Below are 18,937 nucleotides of genomic sequence, written 5' to 3'. Positions count from 1 at the left end.
TTACTTTTTATGTTCTTTTCGTACCGGAGGTGCATATGGGGGCTTAAATCCCTTAATGTTAGAATTGTTGAAGAAATTGGCATTAGGTGCTCTGCTTGTAATTTGTACCTCGTCGATTAGGGTAGCATCGTTATAAATAGTGTTAGAGGTCTTTTGATTTAGAACATCCCTCAAATACCTGTCTCTTGACTTTTCAACATCATGTTTAAGAATTCCTACTGGTAATCCAGCTTTATACTGCCAATATTTGGTCCATTTTTTCGATCTAATTTTCCGAACGCTTTGCAAACCTTTATTAAGAGTTACTGAATCATGCAAATGTTCTAGTTCTTTGATTTGGTTAGGTGATAATTTTTTTAGTCTATCCAATATCTTGTCCTTTTCATAAAATGGCAGACCTCTGGCGGAAAATTCAGGCTCGTTTCCAAGGATACGCAACGGCAAAGTTTCGAACTTCCAACCGTTAACGTTTAAATGAACGTTTGTGGGGACTAATCCATTACCAGCACTGATTAATTCGTGTTCTTCGGATTTTTTACCCTTTGCACTAGAAATGTTCGTGTCCATGATATTACTCAATAGTCGTTTACCTCCAGATTTGGTAGATGTTGGCGGTCCGGATGAAGTGTATACTTCCATATTAGAGACAGAAGAAGATAAGTGAGAACCTGCATGGTTAACGGGGGTCTCTGGTGAACCACCGATTGCTACATCTAATGCATTTGATTGAGCTGCCTGTTGGAAAGAATTCTTACTATGGTATTTCGGTAGCTTGAATTGACTACTTAGCTCCAGCGATCCATTGATACTCTGACCAGGAACCACTGCCCCAGTATGTTGTCCCTCAGCAAACTGTCTACCATATTCATCTCTAATCTCTGCAGAAGCCTGTTCTGTGATTGTGGGATATGGGGTTTCAAACAACTCTCCATTCCATGGACGATTATCAAGGTCGTCGTCCTCATTCTCGTTACTAGAATTTAATCTCATGAATAAAGAAGGTTTCAGTTTCTGCAAAATGGTCAACAATTTTTTATCAAGTTTGAAAACTCTATGATGAGGTGTCAAATTTTTTTCTCTTGCTAAACTTTCCCAATAATCATCAAAGACTCTTAGACCGCCAAGTATGACAGCAGCTCCAAATCGAACAAAAACAGATCTTGTTGTATAGAACCTTATCGGTTGCTGCGACGATGTATCATGATTCAAAAGCTTCCTCTCCTTCAAAAAGGCCCGTTGTTGCTCATTGGCTTCCAATGGTAATAATTCACTATACTCCTTGATAAAAGATTCTTCGTCACCTTCGTAGAGTAAGGATTTCATTAAGTCACTAACGAGAACAAACCAATGATTAGATTCCTTGCTATTACCACCAAACCTAAAGGTGTTAAACAACCACGTTCTACCATCGTACAATTGTCCCTGTCCAGAAATTCGTTTCTCACCTTGCAAATCGTGTTTTATCATAACGTAGTCTAAATTCAATTCATCTCGTTTCTTTTCACCAGTATAATCAGGAATATCAATCTGTTTTAAAGGGAATTGATCAAGGGGTCCCTGTAGGAGCTCATCTTCTGATGATATGAGAACCAACTGCTTTAAGAGTTGCCTTTCGTGTCTTAACAACGCATTTTTATCAACAATGATAGCTTCACCTTCTGAGCTACTCATTTCTCTAATTTCATCAGAATGCAAGATGCCAGCTCTCTCTTATCTGTTTCCTTCCTTTCTTTTTCCTTCTCTTTAGAGTTAAATAGTTGACTTTGGAGGTTTCCATGTTGATTAAACATGAACATCGCGAATTTGACAAGATATCGATAAGATGAGATGAGCATATGAACAATATCAAAAAAAAAAATTTATATATATATATGGTTGAAGTCCTTATTGAGCTTATATGAGATCCTTAGGATTTATTTCACATGAATGGTTGAGGAGAGAAAAAATGTACAATAACTTGCTTATTGAGGGCTTCTAACGATGCTAATTAGCTTACCTTTATTAGTACCGTGGAAGAGACCATTCCAGATAAGAGGAATGTCTTCAAACTTATCACCGGTCGCATCTTTGAAAGTAGCAGCGTCTTTGGTACTTAATTTACCTGAATCGATAAACGATTTCAAGGATCTCACTGCCTCTGGGAATTTATCCATGAGATCAGTGACTAGGACACCCTTGATAGTTAATCTCTTTGTGATCACAGTACCGTAGCTCTTGAACACAAATTTTTCCCTGTCGTTATAACCACTGATACCACCACATGCAACAATAGTAGCATGAGTCTTCAAAAGACGTGCACCTGCATCTAGGATGGGACCACCAACGTTATCGACGAAATAATCGATATTCTTATCACCACCAGCTGCCTTCAACAAATCCTGTTCGAAAGTTGGTGACTTGTAATCGACACCAATGACTCTCTTGGGGTCAAAGGATTCGACGAATTTTACCTTCTCAGGACCACCTGCAATGGCAATTACTTTCTTGGCATTGAAAACGTTAAGAGCCAATTGAACACTAACAGTACCGACGGCACCAGCAGCACCTGAAACCAGGAAGGTCTTGTCGTAATCTTCTTGGCGTTCTCTTAGACCTGCATAGTGGAAAAAGATGAAGTAAGCAGTTAGCGCAGTACTACCAAGAACTGAAAGGTGATACCACAGCTTATCCTCAGCAGTTGCTGGTAATTTGCGCAAACCATACTCAGGTGCATCTGATACTATAACATGAGTGTTCCAACATAACTTACCAGACACATAGTCACCTACTTCGTACGAGTTGTTCTTAGAGGCAATGACCTTACCAACACCTCTAGCAGGAATATCTTCACCTGGTTCTATAGGTCTAGCGTAGTTCTTGTCGACAGATGCAATCCAAAACTTTTGTGCAGGATCGTTACTGAGCAATATGACTTCTACTAGGACTTCTCCATCTTGTAATTGTTCAGGGGATAGTTCTCTAGTGGCCAATTGAAAAGTTGATGTTGACTCGTTAGGATTGAAATTGAATGTTTCACCAGGCACAGGAGTGGTCTTTAAGACCCATTGCTTAGCTTGAACCATCTTGCTCTATCTAATTGTCCTTCCTCGAGAAAACTTGGGAGATCGTCCCTTTAACAAAGAGTTCTTATATACGTTTAGAAGGGAAAAATGATTTGTAAGCCAAAAATTCAATATTCTACAATTTACACAGGGCTTCTTCAAGCCCACTTACCTAGCAACGCCATGAGACCAACTCCCCATGACAAACAGAATAGGTTGAAAATTAACTCCCTAAGAGTCTTTGCCCTTTGACGGTTGAAAAGGAAGTCCCTCGCTAATAGTTCCACTAAACCGGTGTACAGTAAGATACCAGCTGAAATAGCATCAAGAACACCAGATACCACATTAACTGCATATGAGTTGCTCTGGTAGGATTTTCTTACACCAAGACCAATAGCAATAGCGATAGGAGTTGTTAGCCCATAAGCCATGCATAGTACATATGGCCACCATCTTTTATTATGTGGGAAATCAATTGCTGATAATCTGGCTCCAATACCAAGACCTTCAAAAGCTTGGTGGAACACCAGCACCGGATACAAAGTGGAGAATTCATCACCAGTAGTACCCAAGTTTAATCCAATCATAACCGAGTGGAATAACACACCAAATTCCAGCACTAGAAATGCAGAAAATTCACTCTTGAATGAAATCACCTTCTCCAAAGTATCCTGAGAACTCCTTACAGAGACATCCACAGAATCCTTCTTCGATAGGCTGCTATCATCAACAGTTTCCTTGTTCATATTGTGTAAATGGGAATCATCGTGTACATGGGGTGCGATAACGGCATCCATAGCATGATCGTGGTCTTCTGAATGTGCAATTCCATATTTCCTTTCCACATAAACGCCGCCGAATAAATCAACCAGAAATGTGAAGTAGACGGTGGTCAACATAATGGCCGGACACCACGAATAAAGGGACCAATTACCAACTTGTGCTACACATGAAAATCCACCAATTTCCTGGTATGCTGGATCCATCAAATGGATGAAGGCGGTAGCTAAAATGACACCAGTACCAAAACTACGAGCGAAAAGGTACACATACTTGTGGACTCGAAGCCAGGATACTTTCTTGGCAATTAATGGAAAAAGTGTTAGTGCAGAACTCGTAACTAAAATCACAAAGATGGATGATATTCTAGCACCTAGGTTACCGTTGTATTCATTTTCTCCGAAATATACGCCTTGTAAAGTGCAATACTTCCAGGCCTCGGAGACGGAATCGTCAGCTATAGTGACATTCTCTGGACTCCATTTTGTCCACCAGGGTTCTGAATGAATATGAGAGTGCTCCATTTTGATACTGTGATGATATTATTATTGTCAGATGCTAACTAACTAATGTTCTGGTATTATACAATCATTATCTAACAATTTCAAGAAAGCAATATAGACCTTAAATGGTTTCGATTTATATCATTCCGTTCCAGAGCAGAATCATTTTTTATTGTCCTCTTCATGGTAGCCAATGGCTGCCATTTTACCTTTAGGGTCTTTTCTTGATTGCCAGGCAAGGTCATTTACGCTACTAGAAGGGTTACGGACTTCGCTTTCTTCTCTTAATTGGTACGCCATGTTGCAACAATAACAATGAAGAAAAAAATTATAACAGTAATAACCTTTTTTATTAACCCATATATTACACTATATCATACCATATAAACTTATATTATATTTTTGACTCCATATAAACCCTTGGGTAAAACGTCAATCACGTTAAACATCCTCCACACCGTTTCCCGATGTAGTACTATTAGCACATTCTTCTTGTTCCTTCTGCTGATACTTGTGCTCTCTCCTTCGTTCTTCTTCAAATTCCTCAGAGAGTGCCTGTGCAAATTTGCTTCTTTTTCTGATCGTAGGACCTTTCCAGTAAAAAATGTAAATTGGAATTGTACAGAGTACACCTAAACAACCCAACAAGGTACTTGCCCATTGGTAATGAAATTTACCGCCAATATTGTTGTAAAGTGGAGTGGCATACATAGCTGCAATACCCGCTAATAAGTCGCGCGCAAAGCCATTGCCACCTGTAGCAGAGGCGGAATAAGGACCATAAGCGGAAACCATATAATCGATCGTAGCCATATAAATACTGTAATTCCCAATACCAATCACCGTACTGAAGATAGCAGGTGCGATCCATGGTGTATAACGAGGACCCATAGTTGTCCATGCGAATCCGAAGAGACCTAGTGATAACAGGGGAGCTAGGAAAAGTAATAAAAGTAATCTTCGTTCAGGACCTCTCGAACTATGTAACATTTTGTCCATAATTTTACGTTGCTGTCGAATATCAATTAAATGCAACATATAACCAATAAGATATGCAATCACCAGTGTGATAAAAGTTAAACCTTGAGCCGTCGTCGAGAAATTCCATTGTTCAAAGATTGGACCGAATGCTTGATTGCAGATAAAGATCAAATGATCAGCAAACCCTGACAGCAAAGAACAGAATAGGACAATTGGTTCACATACAAACATGTGGAATGGACGGATCCAAGTCTTTAATAATTCTTTAACTGAAAAGGCTTTAACTTCTCCAGGTCCATATACGTGGGGATCACGACCGGACTTACGCATTTTTTTAGCCGAGCGATCCATGATGACTGTAGATCTCGTTTCCGGAACAATAAAGAAATGCAAAACTTGAGTCACACCGTTAAATATTAATTGAATCCAAAAATTCCAGTGCCAAGAAAGGTGTTCCTCCATCAATCCGCCAAAGATGGGACCAATGACAGTACCACCCACTGAACATAGAACCACAAATGCAACTGCATATCCGTGATCCGCGGGATCCCACATATCAGCAGCGACACCCAGCGTTACTGATCCTCCTGCCAGAGAAATACCACCAAGAAATCTCGCAACTATAATCGAGCCAAAATTAGGAGCCAATCCGCCTAAAATTTGCCAAACATTAGATGAAAAAAGACTACATTGCATAACAATCCATCTACCGTATTCTTCGGACCACGGCGCCCATAACTCACAGCCAAACGCATAAGCCACTAGGAAAATCATTTGTGAAGTATTAGCAGCTTGCTTACTGATATGGAAATCCTCAGAGATTAGTGAAATAGCATGAGGGTAAACACTCGTGTTGAAATTCATAGACAATTGACAAACTCCAATAACCGCTATAACGGACCACTTCCTCCAAACGGGCAAGGAATACCCCAATTGATCATAACAATCCCATTCTTGTAAAATGTGTTTTTCTGGATCTGGATCCTGTTCATACGGCGATACATGGGTAATGGATTCTTGGGTACTTACTAACGACTTGCGCCTTTTACCGCGCTTACCTAAATCTGTAGAGGGGTCAGTCGTATCCCTCTCACTATTCGTGCCGAACGTAGCCGTATTAGCAACAGCTTCATCCTCTGTACTTTTCTTGTACGGACTATTATCGCTCTCGTAGTAGTGGTTACTGTCCTCTATATGCTCGTGTTCGTTTTTCGCGAGATCGTCGCTTTCGCTACTGATACTAGGCATTCTTAAACTAAATTCTTTTAGTCTTTATAATCGATACTACTTTTTCAATTCGAGAATGAGCTCCCAAGATATAAATTACGGGATCGGTTTCTCTACCTCTTATATCTCAAAGGTGGGCAGGGACCTCATTCTCCCATATCTCGTAGTTTCAAGGATAAAACTCTTCCCTAAGAGTTCTTGCTTATGTTACCAAATGAATAATACGTGAATTCTACAAGGAAGTATCCTTATTGAATGGATCATCGCAAACTGTGCATCCATTTACATTAACATCTAATGCAAAACTGGGAATAGGAATGGGCCATAATAGAAGAAAACAATTGGTTTAGGTCTATTATGAGGGATGAGATAGCTTGGAAATGACGTATTTAAGATGTGTCAAAGTAGCATTGTTCTATGTTGATAGACGTCACAGTGTGTTTACTCTTCGTCTGCATAGAGGCGGGGTTACGCTGGGACAATAGACCGGTAGTGCGTTAGCAAAAACGTATGGCTCGATCGAAGGAAAAAAGAAAGAAAAAAGAACAAGGTTGCTGTCGGGACGACTACGTCACATATGCACTGTATTCGCGCTTCTCCTTGTCTTCCTTCGTTGTCATATCTATGGAAGGGGGCGATATTTATTGGTAGTGCTACCCCGCAATTGGTGGAGGGGCATGAATTGTGGGGGAGGCGGAAGCAGACGGTAATGATTACCTAGGTGTGTGAAGTCAGGGTAATACTTTTACTACAATCCCATTCACTGTGTCTTCTTTTCTTTCTTTTTCTTGAGCAAAACCTGTCAGCTTCGCCTGGTTCAGAACACTGTTTGAAATTAGACTATTATTGTTTTTCTCGAGGCAAATTTTACTATCCTTGAGAGATTGTATTCGATCCGACGGATTTGTTCAGAGAGCGAGGGGAGACCTTGCGAAATTCATAACTTGGTACTTTTCCATATACATTATGATGAAAGTCAAAAAATTGAATTGATTCGAAGGAATCAAGATGGAAATGAATGCGTATCCAGGGGATGAAAAACTCCCCGTAAGCCCTCAAGTACAGACACCGCTGAGCTCAAATCTAAATATCAGGACGATGCCCATTATCCCAGCTAATTTCTCATCGTCGTTTTTCCTGTTTAGCAGCATAGATTCTTACGCAAGATATAATGATCAAGATTATAAAAAGTGTGAATTAGACCCAGAAGGTATGGGGATTCCGTTGTTTCAAGTTCGTTTTCGAAGTTTCAAGAAGGAATCTATGTTGATAGAGAAATATGTTTTATTAGATGCTAGCGATTCTCCACCGAAAGCACCATACAGGATTAAGAAGCAGGATGGAAACTTGATTCTCTACAAAGTTGAATACTGTAAAGTTTACCTGCGTTATTATAGTAACTATTCTGCATGGGAAGTTGTTTTTTTAGACCCACTTACTCGCTTGGGGAAATATGAATTTTTGCATAATGTTGGAACTAAACTGAGCTTTTGTGGTACCGCAGATGGATTTGATTTGTCCTGGAGGGCGATTGACAGCTCAGTTTGGGGGGAACATGAACTTTTCGCCAACTACGATGATATTCATCGACTAGTTACTTACGATTCTTTGCCAGATTCAGAACCAAGGGATGAGAATTGCAAGAATAAACCGTTGTCCCCTCGGGGAATATACCTTAGAAATTGGAAAAGTTCAAAGTTGAGGAACAGTTGTAATATTCTTTCCTTCCTGGAACCAGGAGATGCTTCTGGTTTGGGCATTCGTTCTGTACCACCGGTAACGGAATTTCTATCAATACATGGAATACTGCTACATTGCCGTATCGTAGCCTTAATACAAGAAGCGCAGTCTAGAGAGGCAGCTGAAAGAAGAAGAAGAGCAATGAATTCGTCGATGAATATGTCAATGGCTTCAGCTGGTGCTATGGCTGGCTCGGGTTGTTGCTGTTGATTAATATGGTTTATCATTCGTAGATAGGTACATCATTTGTTCAAGTATCACGATTTCAGAGGTTTCCAGGGTAGCTCTTTAACGTCATTGACGAAGATAAGAAAGAAGGGGGAACACTGTTGACAGTAGACATTTCCAAATTATTCTTTAAAGTGGTCGAGACATGGATTTCGAGGTTGGTATCTCTACTTCTCTTCTATGTCGAAAGGTGGGAAAGGCACCCCATTTCCCTTTCTCTGTTAGTTTCAAGAATAATGTTCTTCCATAAGGGTTCTTGCTTATCGTATTAAATGAAAAATATGTGGATAATACGAGGAAACCTTTTTGAATGGACCATCGCAAACCGTGTATCCGTTTACATTGACATAGCTTCTTTCAGGTCTATTTCACTTTCACCTAAGTCTATTATGGAAGTAGCTTCGAAATGGCGTATTCGAGGTGTACCAAATTTCTATTGTTCTTCATATGCATAGAAGCGGGGTAGGTATGGGCCGATGGACCGGCTGTGCACTAGCGAAAACGTAGGGCTCGATTAAAGAAAAAAAAAAAAAAAAAGAGCAATAGGTTTCTGTCGGCATGACTACATCACATATGCACCGCATTCTCGTACCTCTCCCCTTCTTCCTTCCTCGCTCTTATCTTCATGGAAGGGGTCAATATTGTTACTCCGAAATTGGTGGAGGGGAACGTAGACAGTAATGACGACGAGTATGTGAAGCATAGCCGCGGATGAAAGCTAGGCGTCAAGACAGGACAGGTTATATACAGGAAGTTGGGCTTATACTTGTACCTCCAATTCACTGTGGGCTTATTGGACAGGGTTTTTTTAACTTTTAGAACAATGGGGATTAAGCATTGTAGTGTTGACAAGAGATAACCTGTCAGATTGGTCTTGTTCAGCTTACAAGACGGATCGCTCTCTCAGTACAGCTGGAACTATCGGCAGTTAGACTATTGTTTGAGATTAGGCTGTTGTTGTGTTTATCCATACAAAGCATAAAGAGGGCGGGGGAGACTAAGCGAAAATCATAATTTAGTACTTTACCATCCACACCCTAGTTAAAGGTGGAAATTGAATTGACTCAAGGCAATCTAGATGGAAAAATTCGAGAGTCTAGGGGCTGAAAAGACCCCCATAAGTCCGCAAGTACAAACGTCAGTGAGCCCGAATGCAAATATCAGGACCATGCCCATTATTGTCCCGGCTAATTTCTCATCACCGGTTTTTCTGTTTAGCAGCGTAGATTCTTGTGCAATATATCAACAGAAAGATTACAAAAAGTGTGTTTTGAACTCGGAAGGTATTGGTATTCCTTTGTTTGAAACTCGTTTTCGAAATTTCAATAAGGGATTTGTATCGGTAGACAAATATGTTCTATTGAATGTCAAGGATCCTCCACCGAAAGCACCATACAGGATCAAGAAACAGGATGGAAACTTGATTCTCTACAAAGTTGAATACTGCAAAGCTTACCTGTGTGATCATAAAAATTATTCTGCATGGGAAGTTGCTTTTTCAGCGCCACTTAGTCACGTCGGTAAATACGACTTTATACAGGACATGGGAACAAGGCCGGAATTTTTTGGTACAGCTGACGGATTTGATTTATCTTGGAAAGCGTTTGGCAGTATAGCTTGGGGGGGACGTGAGCTTTTTGCCAATTACGATGATATTCATCGACTAATTACTTACGATTCTTTGCCAGATTCAGAACCAAGGGATGATAATTGCAAGGGCAAACCGTTGTCCCCTCAGGGAATATACTCAAGAAATTGGAAAAGTTCAAAGTTGAAGGATAGTTGCAGTATGCTTTCCTTCTTGGAACCGGGAGATGCTTCTGGTTTGGGCATTCGTTCCGTACCACCGGTAACGGAGTTTTTATCAATACATGGAATACTACTTCACTTCCATATTGTAAGCCTAATACAGGAGGAGGAAAGAAGGGCAAGAGCTGCAAGAAATGCGGCAGGAAGTGGGTCAGCTGCAGGAGCCTGGACTGCTTCCTTTGGTGGAGGTTTCTGATGGTGAATAATTTATAGTTCGTAGATAGGTATATTATTTGTTCTAAGTATTTCAAGTTCAGAAATCTCCATGGTAATTGTTTAACGTTATCAATAACGATAAGAAGAATCCAAGGGGAAAGAGGAATGGAATCAGAACCGCTATCACTACCATCGTACAACGACGTTTACAATTCAGATGTTTCCAAGTCTGAATTAGCACAAAAGCTACCGCCTCCGTATCATGTCAATTCACAACGCAAGAGAACAATGCCAATCGTTCATTCTATCGGAGAAAGAGGGCCCCGGCTCTTTTTAAGTGAAGAATCCTTAAATAAGTATAGGCATACGAATTTTCACGAGCAGTATCTGGTAAATCTTCAGAACGCCGGTATACCTTTATTCCAATTTCTCAAAACTTCAAGATTCAAGCGTATGATAGGGAAATCATCTTTCGTTATCAATAAATATTTATTACAGAAGCTTGAAACTGGTGTCGGCGATGAGAAACCAATCTTAACAGATGGAACTTATGGACTCTATAAGATACCGTTTTGTTGGATTTTTAGAAAAAAGAAAGGCGGGAAAACGACTTATACATTTAGATACTCTGAAGGTACAAACGTTTCTGAACACGAATTGATTGAAGACCATAACGAATACTCGGGCATGCTAAATGGGGACGAATTTCGATATGCCTCCCCAGATGGCAATTTTGACAAATTACTACTAATTTTGGGTTCAAATGCGGTCAGTGGTCTTTATACTAGAGAGGATTGTGATTATTTAATGGTGAAACACTCGAAACTTGCGCATATTATCCTCAGTGAAAGTCCTGGTGATCAAATTTCTACTACAACGCTTCTTTTAGCATGTCAAGGACTTTTAATCAATCATTTAGTTAGAAACCATTTTTTCCAAGGAACGGTAGCCAATCGGCCTCCACCAAGATCTGCTGTTTGGGATCCCCTATGGCAGGATCAGTAACTTTTCTTTTAAAGAAATAATGAATAATATTCTCGCGCAGGGGACACGAATTTGTTACGTAGTTAGCGGTTGTATGCTTGCATGCTTGCATGCTTCTCTGTAATTTTTGTACAGACTACAATGGTTCTATCGGCATAGTTGATGGGGTAAGCAAAGGGGTTTGAAAGTAATCTCGCGTCCAACATATAGAACATTACCTTGTATCTGCAAGCAATTTACACAGCCATATTACCAGTGGTGTTAACAGTTTGAATTGACTCGTTCATCCCCACCGTATCTTCCTATGACGTCGTTAGATAGTATCGCAAACACGAGCGCTTACTATACTTTTACCCGGGCCGAAAAAAAATAATAAAGGAAGAAAACCCTTTCTCCCCCAACAATAGCAATAGGCAGAGTGACACTTTCGGAAAAAACAGCTTCCTTCTTCTTACAGTTGCTTCCCTCTTCTCCTTTCCGTTGTCGTAGCAGCACCCGTCCACGTATGCGGTGTTCTAGTTTTTCCGTCGTGTGCGTATCTTTCAGTAAGTTTTGTCTCTACGGAACAACGTTTCCCCGTGCTACGCTTTTTTTCCTGAGGGGGAAGGGGATTGCTGTAAACAGGAGGTGGAGGGGTAATTTGAGAAAAATTGCGGAAAAAAGTGTGGAGTGAAAACACAGCAGACACTTTTGAGCTGTATTAAAAAAATCTGAAGTAAGAAATAGCGTAGCAGTTGGTGCACCGCACTTTGGCGGAGGGGGGACCAGGTAATAAAATGTGCACTTCCCCGTGGGGAGAATTGGGAGAGTCAAGCCGTAGTTGCGGTAATCTGACATTAAAAATTGTTCCGTCGGCGGAATTGTATTTGGTAAAGATTTCCTTTGCTTTAGTCGTTTGGCAAGATCTCCAAATACTATAAAGGTGGAACAATTATCAGCATTAGTGTCATAATTGTTCCTTTCCGTGTTATTTTTTCCGTATAGTTTTTCCGTAGACTATTGAACTCTTCACGGTACAACCCATAGAGAACAAAACACTATTATGGCTAAGATAGATAGTGCAGCTGATACAGACTGGAGTAAAGCTCCACCACAAAGGAGGTTAGGTAGAGTATGTGGTGGTAAGTATTTAGAAGACTACCAGATGGATGAATCCTCACCGGAAGCACTCGAGCGTCCATTAATCAAAGTTGAATGCGACGTGCCGCTAACGTACACGGAATCTATAGAAAAAGACGGTAAAGAATGGGTTATGTTGACGTATGCGCCTGGTGATAAGGAAAATCCATTTAATTGGAGTTCTAAACGTAAGTGGTTCTACACTTGGGTTTTAAATTTAATGACATTAATGATTGGTTTGGGTAATACGGTTTACAACTCTACTATCTCCGGTATGTGTAAGGATTTACACAGATCTACAGAGATTGGTCAATTAGGCCTTTTCGTATTTAACCAGACTTCGGGTGTTCTTCCACTTTTCTTGGCACCATTCTGTGAATTAGTCGGTAGAAAAGTGGTTTACACTGCTGGTTTTATTGGATTTTGTCTTACTTTCATTGGATTAGCACTAGGTAGAAACATGGCGACCATTTTAGTTCTACGTACCCTCCAGGGTGGTTGTGGTAGTATTGGTACCATTTTAGTTGGTGGTACCTTTGACGACATGTTTATCCCTGAGGAAAGAGCTATTCCAATGGCACTTTTCTCTCATATTGCTATTTTTGGTACGATGGCGGCACCAATTTATGCAGGTTTTGCTGATCAAGCAATTGGCTGGCGTTGGGTAGAAGGTATTCAAGGTTTGGCAAATATTCCATTGTTAATTATTGTGGTTCTTTTCTTTAAAGAAACTCGTGGTGGTGTTTTCTTACAACAGAGGGCTAAAATATTACGTAAAGATACTGGCGATGAAAGATGGGTAGCTAAAGAAGAATTAGAGGCACCAGAGTTGAAAGATGCTCTTTACAATTCATCTGTTAAAGCTATTGGCATGTTATTATCCGAACCTGTTGTATTTTTCTTTGGTATGTGGATTGCATTTACTTGGTTCATTACTTTCCTTTTCTTGTCCGTCATTACTATTACGTTCTCCGAACAGAAGCACTGGTCTGAAGGTATTGCAGGTTTACCGTACATTTCGTTGTGTATTGGTGTTACTTTGGGATTTTTCTTAAACTTCTTACAGATTAGGAAGTATGATAAAATCAGATCTAAAGCAACAGGTGCAATCGCTCCAGAACATCGTCTTTATGGTGCTATGGCAGGTGGTATCTTTTTGCCAATTGGTCTATTTATCTATTCGTTTACGCAATACCATTGGCTTCACTGGATTGGTCCCAACATTGGTTTAGTTTGCATTGCATTTGGTATTTTCTTTATCTTTGAATCATGCTACTCCTATACATCTGATTGTTATGGTCCAAGTGCGTCTTCAGCTATTGCAGGCCAAAGTTATTTGCGTAATGAATTAGGTGCAGTAGCCCCATTGTTTGCAGCTCAAATGTTTAGAGGTATGCATAGTGAATGGGCTGGTTTGTTATGTTCTTTGGTTGGTACAGGTTTGAGTTTATTACCTTTCATTTTATTCAAATTTGGTCCAAGTATTCGTGGTAAATCTAAACGTGCTATTGTCTACGAAGATCATATGGTTTCCAGTGATGAAAGTGATGATTCCAACAGTAATATTGGTTTTGCTGATAAAGATTATAAGGATGATGGCGGTCTATTCGATGATGGTGAACCATCGAAATCTTCACAATCTCGTCTAACTAATGATGATGATCATGATAATGCACATATTGAAGATGCCCACGCTGTGAACAGTAGGGCAATGACAAATGTTCATTAAGATACTTACGACAGTCCACTTGGAGCAAATTCGAGATAATGTAATGGATAGATATTTATGAAAGAGTTGGCTTTGGTTCCAACAAATATGTTGATTGTATGATAGGTACGAGTGTATATGTTTAAAAGAAGAAAAATCATTGTTTATGAGTACCTTGGAAATCACTCTCCCAATCCTCAGGTCTTACACAGTGACTCATCGGAAGTAAAAACATTTCTAATACAACCTCTTAGGAATTCATACTGTCAAAAACAGCACCTGGCATTGTTTGTTTTTTTTAATGATATTTCAACACGGGGAAATGCTGTTTGTCTCTGGCGTGTATATTCTTTGTTTGTTTGTTTTTTGTTTATTTTGATTCTGGAGCGTAATCATGAGTCGGACAATAAAATTGCCAAGAAAAGATTTACGGGTGCTGTTAAGGTATTCACCGAAGAGGCTTGGCATATAGAAAAAGGCTTGGCATCCAGCGAAAAGGCTCAGTCTCCAATTTAGTGGTATGATGTTCTTTCTGCATTCCTCAGATAACTTCAACGCAACTCGAACGCGGCTAATAATCAAGAATTTCTCCTAGGTTTTCATTAAACAACCCAGTAAGACCAACATACCCAATTGATATTATTCACTCTCTACAAAAATAGGAATAAGCTGATTTCTGGTTACTTAGAAGAGTCGGTGAAAATCTCCATGGCTGTGGTGTAAATCATCTCGGGGTAGAGCTAACCGCGAAGTTCGTGCCAAGGCTACTAGAAGAGAATACACATTAGAAAACTACAGGAAGAAGTGTATTAATAATATAAACAAGAATATTGTAAATTGAGAGAAAGAAGGTTGGTATGACCTTTTTCCCTTACCTCCTCTCACAGAAGCATTTGTATAAAAGGCCCATCATTAAACTGAGATTCTCACTCTTTTCTTGCTCATAAATAAATATCATAATACCATACCAGCAACAAGCAAACAAGGAAAAAATGCGTCTAACCTCAACACTCATTTATTTATTGGGCTTTGCCCTATGTGTCTTTGCCGCTGCTGCTCCAGAAGTTGAGGACTCCCCAAAGAAAGCGAAGTATGTGGCTAAGTTTGATAAGAAAGTTAAAGGTTTTATTAAGTTTAAATCTACACCAGAGGGTGAAGTTAAAGTCAATGTGAAGTTGCACGATTTACCTAAAGAAGGTGGACCATTCCTTTACCACGTTCATGAGAAACCAGTTCCTTCTAATGGTAGCTGTGATGCTACTTTGGGACACTTGAACCCATACAATGGGAGTCTAAATGCGACGAAACCTGCGTATAAAGAAGTTGGTGATTTGTCAGGGAAGCACGGTAAGATTACCAGTAGTCCTTTCGACACCTCTTACGTCGATCCCTACCTTTCTTTGAACATGAGTGATCCTGCTTTTATTGGTAACCGCTCTATTGTTATTCACTATGCCAACAATACCAGATTTGCTTGCAGCAATATTACTCGTAATTAATAAGTAGTGTTGGTTAACAAAACATTTTTAGTATTTATTTTTTTACAGAAACTATGGATGGTATCACAAAACATAAAATGATCTTGTAGCTACCAACAACCTTGGTATGGACAACAATCAAAAAAAAGGGCAGATGATATTATATAGTATAACCTGCCGGGAGCTGCATCATAAAATAGATATCCGTCTTTAATGGTGAAACCATCAAGGCTATAACTATTACGTTACAGCAACGCTCCTACATGGGAACTCTTAACGGTAGATACTCCATACTTGCGCTCGAACAGTAGATGCTTAAAATGCAAGTGTAATAAACTATTTCTGAGCTACTATAGGTTTTTACTTCTACATGTATACATAACTCATGCTAAACTTGACTACTATGATTTATTTACTGTCATTTGGAATATGCGGCGTATCTACGTAAAGTGATTTACGATTTTCGGAGTTACATACAGGAGAACCTGCGGATTGAGACGTGAAAACATGTAAATCGACTAATAATGAAACAAAGGGGACTAGCTGCGAATTCGAAAGGATGGGTGATAACTATAGGAGGTCTAAGTCTATGCTTAAACGACAACTTTGTATCTATAACACTCTCTAACCCAAATTGAGAAAAAGAAGTCCATTGTTTGACTGAGAATTCGCTATTAAATTGAATGGATTATTGCACATATCATCCTTAACTAAATTGGGTTGCTAACAAGGTTTTCCATGCAGAGGAGTAGATTAAGAATGAAGCCATTTCTTGGGTTATGACCTAATAATTTTACATAAAGAAAATGGTGGAAACATAGTCATACGTTATTTTGGAAAGTTTTCTAAACACTATACTTCCAATCAGACCCAGAAGAAGCGTCTAGGGGTCGTGTGGAAATATTAGCTAGCTAATTAGAAACTTGAGAAGTGAGCTCAGGGCTGTTCAAATATGTCAAAAAGGAAAAAGCAACATGAACACACATACTCACATATAGGACACGAAGTCTGTTCATCCTCGAGAAAAATCTAGAGGCATTTCCTCTGGAAGCTATTGAGCGTAAATATCTCGAACTTGCATACATTTCTGTCCTTGTGATTGAATAAGGCGTTATCAGCACAGCCGCATTGATAATTTCGAGAAATACTTTAATACCTAACATATTGATTATCAACCACGAACGGCGAAGAATCCGGATTGGATTTACTAAAAGAGAAGGCATTCAGTAAGGTCTTACTATTATAAACAACGATAATACTGATAATGAAGGCACCTTATATGTGAAGCGGCGCTAGTCTTCAAATAAATCGATTACCTTCTCTGGGCAAGTTTAAGGAGGAGAAACCGCTCCAACAGAACACCAAATAAGAACCTTTGGAGCTGAGATGAAATTTAGTGTTTCTTCCAACTTTTGATAATATCACTACAAGACTTATCAGTCTGTCCCCCGATGAAAGCATTACTTACACCCACGATGGATCTTTCAAGTTAGAGACATTGCTCTAAAGACTAAATTGAAATTAGAAAAACGAAGAGAATTTCAAACCTTTCCAATATATTAACTTGTTACCGGAAGCCCTCTTCATAGGATCACATTCGCTTATTTCGTTACAGATGCATGTAACTAATTCGCATTGAGAAGCGAGAGCCAACTGAGAACGCAGTAGAGCTTTCTTCATACCAGGTCCTTCATAGAACGTTAGGTCGATTGAATTACAAATCAAGTTCTCAAACGATGGATATGATTGCATTTCACTTGACCTGTTGAACCTAAAAATATTGGGAACATAAATAGAAAAGCAGACAGTTGTCCTGCGTATCAAAGGTATCTTCTTCGACGCTGCTATTCCTCATCCTGATCGTAGAGAGAAGGATAGAAGACAGAGAACCAGCAGTCTAGAGAAACCATAGCAATGTACTCTTATGTACTGAGGGTTCCTTTTTCAAAAAGAAGGACATATAAGCATCCGAATGATGTTTGTTCAGAAGAACTAAATAACAAGAAAACACAAAGAAATCACCTAAGGTCATCCTTTGAACAACTTAAATCTGGTGGCAGTTTTGACCTCCTTCTTTGTTGCGATCAGCTAGAATTAACCTGGTTCAACCGTTACTAAACATGCCTATAGAGGTGCATTCTCATCAAATTCCGGTAATCCACCTAAAGTGACACTGACCTAAACCATTCGATGATGCGATTCTAATGATCAATGGTATGGAGGTCATGTCTTATCTTGAAATGTGGTGTGCTACAGAATTATAGTACTATCCCGAAGAGAAATATGACCAGTGTGTTTGTCACCGCTTTAAATGGAGCGGGATTTGGTATTATTCTATTGAATGTTACTATTTATTAAATTCTCTGCTTATGCAAAGACTGCTAGTGGCTAGGATTAAATGTGTTATAGAGCTTCTGATTGGGAAGCTTTATCCGACGGGATGTTGCCCACTGCTCTTTCACCGAAGACTCTGAGAAATGAAACGAATTCTGATGTTAACACAGATTATGATAGTTTTAGCAAGATCCTTTTTATCAGGAATTGCAAGTATTAAGGAGGTTGAACCCAACGTCACTTGATATTTATAATTGCTGGTAATGTTGATTGTGGGAACACACTTCTTACCCGCGGTAAAACCATAGAGGAACCATTTCCTAAGTGTTCGTTACATCTTGAGGATCCCGATCTTGGTATTGAAGATATCGTCTATTAGTTCAATGATCCAAAGAGTGGTGGGCTCTATTCCATATATTTGTCTGCGCTAGCCAAAAGAGTTAAAGACTCTGATGATAAGCAACTAACAGTGGATACTTTCAGATCAGCTTCCTAGTTTGCGTTGGAATTCCTTTACCAGTACGCTAGAACAAGGTCTACTTTTAAAACTTTAATAGATGCTCTTCAATCATTTGTGGAAGCTTCAAATAACGGGGCCAGAGAAGGTGCCGGAAAGACAAGGCAAATAGACCCTCTAGTAGAAAGTGGTTCTTATTCCGTGAAGCGGGAACTTTAACAATTGAATGTTGAAGGCAGCTTACCACGCCTAGTTGCTGTTGGTTTAACGGCTCTATTAGATGGTTAAGTCACCGCAGCCAGTTACCGATGTGTATACAGAAGAGAATACATGCCAATGACCATCAAAAGAATACAATAAACGAATTGTCAGCTGATACAACCGTTATGATT

The 18,937-nt window shown here is 39.6% G+C and overlaps 11 protein-coding genes across 11 annotated transcripts; 6 read left to right on the top strand and 5 right to left on the bottom strand.

Moving 5' to 3' along the window:
• On the bottom strand, positions 1-1,671 carry SWP82 (Swp82p; the record flags this gene model as incomplete). Its single annotated transcript, XM_002497249.1, has 1 exon — positions 1-1,671. The coding sequence occupies one exon, from the start codon at positions 1,669-1,671 to the stop codon at positions 1-3; it is 1,671 nt and encodes a 556-aa protein (XP_002497294.1).
• A 290-nt stretch (positions 1,672-1,961) lies between these two features.
• On the bottom strand, positions 1,962-3,062 carry ZYRO0F02222g (uncharacterized protein; the record flags this gene model as incomplete). Its single annotated transcript, XM_002497248.1, has 1 exon — positions 1,962-3,062. One exon carries the CDS (start codon positions 3,060-3,062, stop codon positions 1,962-1,964), a length of 1,101 nt encoding a protein of 366 aa, XP_002497293.1.
• A 137-nt stretch (positions 3,063-3,199) lies between these two features.
• Positions 3,200-4,345, bottom strand: ZYRO0F02200g (uncharacterized protein; the record flags this gene model as incomplete). Its single annotated transcript, XM_002497247.1, has 1 exon — positions 3,200-4,345. One exon carries the CDS (start codon positions 4,343-4,345, stop codon positions 3,200-3,202), a length of 1,146 nt encoding a protein of 381 aa, XP_002497292.1.
• Positions 4,346-4,765: 420 nt separating this feature from the next.
• On the bottom strand, positions 4,766-6,553 carry ZYRO0F02178g (uncharacterized protein; the record flags this gene model as incomplete). The annotated part of the gene is made up of 1 exon (XM_002497246.1): positions 4,766-6,553. One exon carries the CDS (start codon positions 6,551-6,553, stop codon positions 4,766-4,768), a length of 1,788 nt encoding a protein of 595 aa, XP_002497291.1.
• A 987-nt stretch (positions 6,554-7,540) lies between these two features.
• ZYRO0F02156g (uncharacterized protein) lies at positions 7,541-8,482 on the top strand (the record flags this gene model as incomplete). Its single annotated transcript, XM_002497245.1, has 1 exon — positions 7,541-8,482. One exon carries the CDS (start codon positions 7,541-7,543, stop codon positions 8,480-8,482), a length of 942 nt encoding a protein of 313 aa, XP_002497290.1.
• A 1,096-nt stretch (positions 8,483-9,578) lies between these two features.
• On the top strand, positions 9,579-10,505 carry ZYRO0F02134g (uncharacterized protein; the record flags this gene model as incomplete). Its single annotated transcript, XM_002497244.1, has 1 exon — positions 9,579-10,505. The coding sequence occupies one exon, from the start codon at positions 9,579-9,581 to the stop codon at positions 10,503-10,505; it is 927 nt and encodes a 308-aa protein (XP_002497289.1).
• A 125-nt stretch (positions 10,506-10,630) lies between these two features.
• Positions 10,631-11,470, top strand: ZYRO0F02112g (uncharacterized protein; the record flags this gene model as incomplete). Its single annotated transcript, XM_002497243.1, has 1 exon — positions 10,631-11,470. One exon carries the CDS (start codon positions 10,631-10,633, stop codon positions 11,468-11,470), a length of 840 nt encoding a protein of 279 aa, XP_002497288.1.
• A 1,021-nt stretch (positions 11,471-12,491) lies between these two features.
• On the top strand, positions 12,492-14,297 carry ZYRO0F02090g (MFS transporter; the record flags this gene model as incomplete). Its single annotated transcript, XM_002497242.1, has 1 exon — positions 12,492-14,297. One exon carries the CDS (start codon positions 12,492-12,494, stop codon positions 14,295-14,297), a length of 1,806 nt encoding a protein of 601 aa, XP_002497287.1.
• Positions 14,298-15,268: 971 nt separating this feature from the next.
• Positions 15,269-15,775, top strand: ZYRO0F02068g (uncharacterized protein; the record flags this gene model as incomplete). The annotated part of the gene is made up of 1 exon (XM_002497241.1): positions 15,269-15,775. The coding sequence occupies one exon, from the start codon at positions 15,269-15,271 to the stop codon at positions 15,773-15,775; it is 507 nt and encodes a 168-aa protein (XP_002497286.1).
• Positions 15,776-17,275: 1,500 nt separating this feature from the next.
• Positions 17,276-17,506, bottom strand: ZYRO0F02046g (uncharacterized protein; the record flags this gene model as incomplete). Its single annotated transcript, XM_002497240.1, has 1 exon — positions 17,276-17,506. One exon carries the CDS (start codon positions 17,504-17,506, stop codon positions 17,276-17,278), a length of 231 nt encoding a protein of 76 aa, XP_002497285.1.
• Positions 17,507-17,965: 459 nt separating this feature from the next.
• On the top strand, positions 17,966-18,764 carry ZYRO0F02024g (uncharacterized protein; the record flags this gene model as incomplete). The annotated part of the gene is made up of 2 exons (XM_002497239.1): positions 17,966-17,968; positions 18,585-18,764. 2 exons carry the CDS (start codon positions 17,966-17,968, stop codon positions 18,762-18,764), a joined length of 183 nt encoding a protein of 60 aa, XP_002497284.1.
• Between the last annotated feature and the right edge of the window lie 173 nt (positions 18,765-18,937).

The sequence above is a fragment of the Zygosaccharomyces rouxii genome, assembly GCF_000026365.1.
Source record: "Zygosaccharomyces rouxii strain CBS732 chromosome F complete sequence".
NCBI lineage: Eukaryota > Fungi > Ascomycota > Saccharomycetes > Saccharomycetales > Saccharomycetaceae > Zygosaccharomyces > Zygosaccharomyces rouxii.
This window is presented reverse-complemented; position numbering and strand designations above follow the sequence as displayed.